At 35.8% G+C, this 2402-nt stretch overlaps 1 protein-coding gene across 1 annotated transcript; it reads left to right on the top strand.

Moving 5' to 3' along the window:
- The first annotated feature begins 1203 nt into the window (after positions 1 to 1203).
- LOC124457110 (secreted RxLR effector protein 161-like) lies at positions 1204 to 1956 on the top strand. The gene has a single exon (XM_047007400.1). It carries the CDS (start codon positions 1204 to 1206, stop codon positions 1954 to 1956), a length of 753 nt encoding a protein of 250 aa, XP_046863356.1.
- The last annotated feature ends 446 nt before the right edge of the window (positions 1957 to 2402 follow it).

Raw genomic sequence — 2402 nt, 5'->3', positions numbered from 1 at the left:
AAAAGGAAGAAATGGGACTCCTAAACCAAGAAATGCACATTTGTTGGGTACAGCCTCACAAGTAAAGGTTATCGACTCTACGACGCTTCAACAGGTAAAATTCACATATCAAGAGACGTGTTATTTGACGAAAGGTCATTTGATCGACGAAAGAAATCTACTAAAGAAATACATGGATATGATAAAGATACTGTGACCGAAAAATAGAATGATGAACTATTGGAAGACAATGAAGAACATGAAGTCAATGAAGAAATGGAAGATAGTTCCAACAACAGTATGACAGATGAACAACAACAACCACGACGATCAGCACGAATACACAAATCTCCTGATAGACATGGTGTGGTGATCACAGGTAATTGGTGGCAGAACAATGTCGCCAGCATTGATGATGAATCTATCCGTCACGATAAACCACTCAATATTAATGAAGCTTTTCATAGTCCAGATAAGGCGAAATGGAAACAAGCAATGGACAGTGAATATTCTTCCCACATAAAAAACAAAACTTGGACGTTGGTTGATTTACCTAAAGATCGTAAAGCCATAGATTCTCGATGGATATTCAAAGTGAAATACAAAGCAGACGGTTCAATTTAACGGCATAAAGCTCGGTTAGTTGCTAAAGGATACTTACAAGAATATGGTTTGGATTATGAAGAAACATTTTCTCCAGTAGCAAAATATACATTTATTCGCTCTCTTGGCAATTGCTAATCAGTTACATTTGGACGTACACCAAAGGGATGTTTCAACGGCATTTCTGAACGGCGAACTTAAAGAGGAAATATACATGAAGCAACCTGAAGGATATGAGAAAAAGGGACAGGAACAGAAGGTCTGTAAATTAAACAAAAGCATATATGGCTTGAAGCAATCTTCAAGATGCTGGTTCGCTACCATTGATCAGTTCTAAAAGAAATCCGGTTACGTTCAATCCAATTTTGATCCGTGCATGTACATTAAACGAAAGGGAGATAATATCATGCTTTTAGCGTTATACGTCGATGATTTGATTCTGGCAAGTAACAACAAGAAAATGCTAGCAGAGGAGAAAGGTATTTTAGAGAAACGTTTTGAAATGAAAGATCTAGGTGAAATTCATTTCTGTCTTGGCATTAAATTCAACGAGACAGGGAAAAGAAACAAATGCGACTTCTTCAATCAAAGTATTTGACGACTTTATTGATGAGATTTGGAATGCAAGACTGCAAACCTGTTGCAACTCCCCTTGAGCTAGGAACCAAGTTGTTGAATAATGAAGGAGAGCCAATGAACATAACCAAATATCAAGCATTAATTGGTGCATTAACGTATGCAGTTACAGCGACAAGACCAGACCTGCCACAAGAACTTTCAACAGTTAATCAGTTCTGTGCTAACCCTAGCCAAAGCCATTGGAATGCTGCCAAACGTATTTTACGTTACATTAAAGGTACGATTAACCACGGCATTTGCTTTCATGGAAAAAAGGAATCCGAAGTTAAATTAAGTAGATTTGTTGATGCTGATTGGGGATGTGATCCAAATAATCGAAAATCACATTCAGGATACATATTCATGATTTGTGGTGGATTGGTAAGTTGGACAAGCAAAAAGCAAAGCATTGTAGCTCTCTCATCTACTGAAGGTGAGTATGTTGCAGCATCACAAGCATGTCAAGAAGCAATATGGTTAAGAGGATTACTACATGATTTATGCTTCACTCAAAAGGAACCAACTATAAAAGAGGATAATCAAGGAGCAATAAGTTTGTCGAATAATCAGAAATACCATCCAAGAACGAAACACATTGGCATAAAATATCATTTCATTCGCGACAATGTACTGAAGAAAGAAATTGCTCTTGAGTATTGTACGTCACAACAAATGGTTGCTGATATGTTAACGAAACCATTAGGAAAAACTGTATTTCAACGAATGAGATCTAATATGGGAGTAACAAACATTTAAAGAAATATAGATTAGTTTATATTTTTCGAAAGGGAGTGTTAAGACATGAACATCACGCGAAAACATAAACAACATAGCATTGCATGCATAATGAAGTAGGTATGACACATGTCAGATCAAGTGACATTGTGAACTTGTTTTTTGTAATATTGTTGTTAGCTTGTACGTAAGTTGTTATTTTGTTTCACAATAATTTAACACGTTATTGGCAACTTGTTTAAACAAAGAGCAAAAGCAAAAAAACTGCAAAATTAACGCATATTTTGCATCTAACTAAGTGAAATAGTAGCCTGAAATATGAGTAATAAAATTTGTATTAGATAAGTTTAATATGTCGAACTCTTTGTTGGGGGGAGATTGTGGAGAATAGTGCTACGTTACATTGACTTGTACTGCTGCTGCTAACAATTAATGGCATGTGTTTGCTATTGTAATTGTATAAGATT

Source organism: Xenia sp. Carnegie-2017, unplaced genomic scaffold, assembly GCF_021976095.1.
Source record: "Xenia sp. Carnegie-2017 unplaced genomic scaffold, XeniaSp_v1 HiC_scaffold_6, whole genome shotgun sequence".
Taxonomy (NCBI): Eukaryota; Metazoa; Cnidaria; class Anthozoa; order Malacalcyonacea; family Xeniidae; genus Xenia; species Xenia sp. Carnegie-2017.
The sequence above is the reverse complement of the archived record's forward strand: the minus strand, read 5'-3'. Positions and strand labels throughout refer to the sequence as shown.

Bases quoted from the DNA above. Each gene is read 5' to 3' on its own strand.
- LOC124457110 (XM_047007400.1), top strand. From the start codon at position 1,204: ATGCAAGACTGCAAACCTGTTGCAACTCCCCTTGAGCTAGGAACCAAG.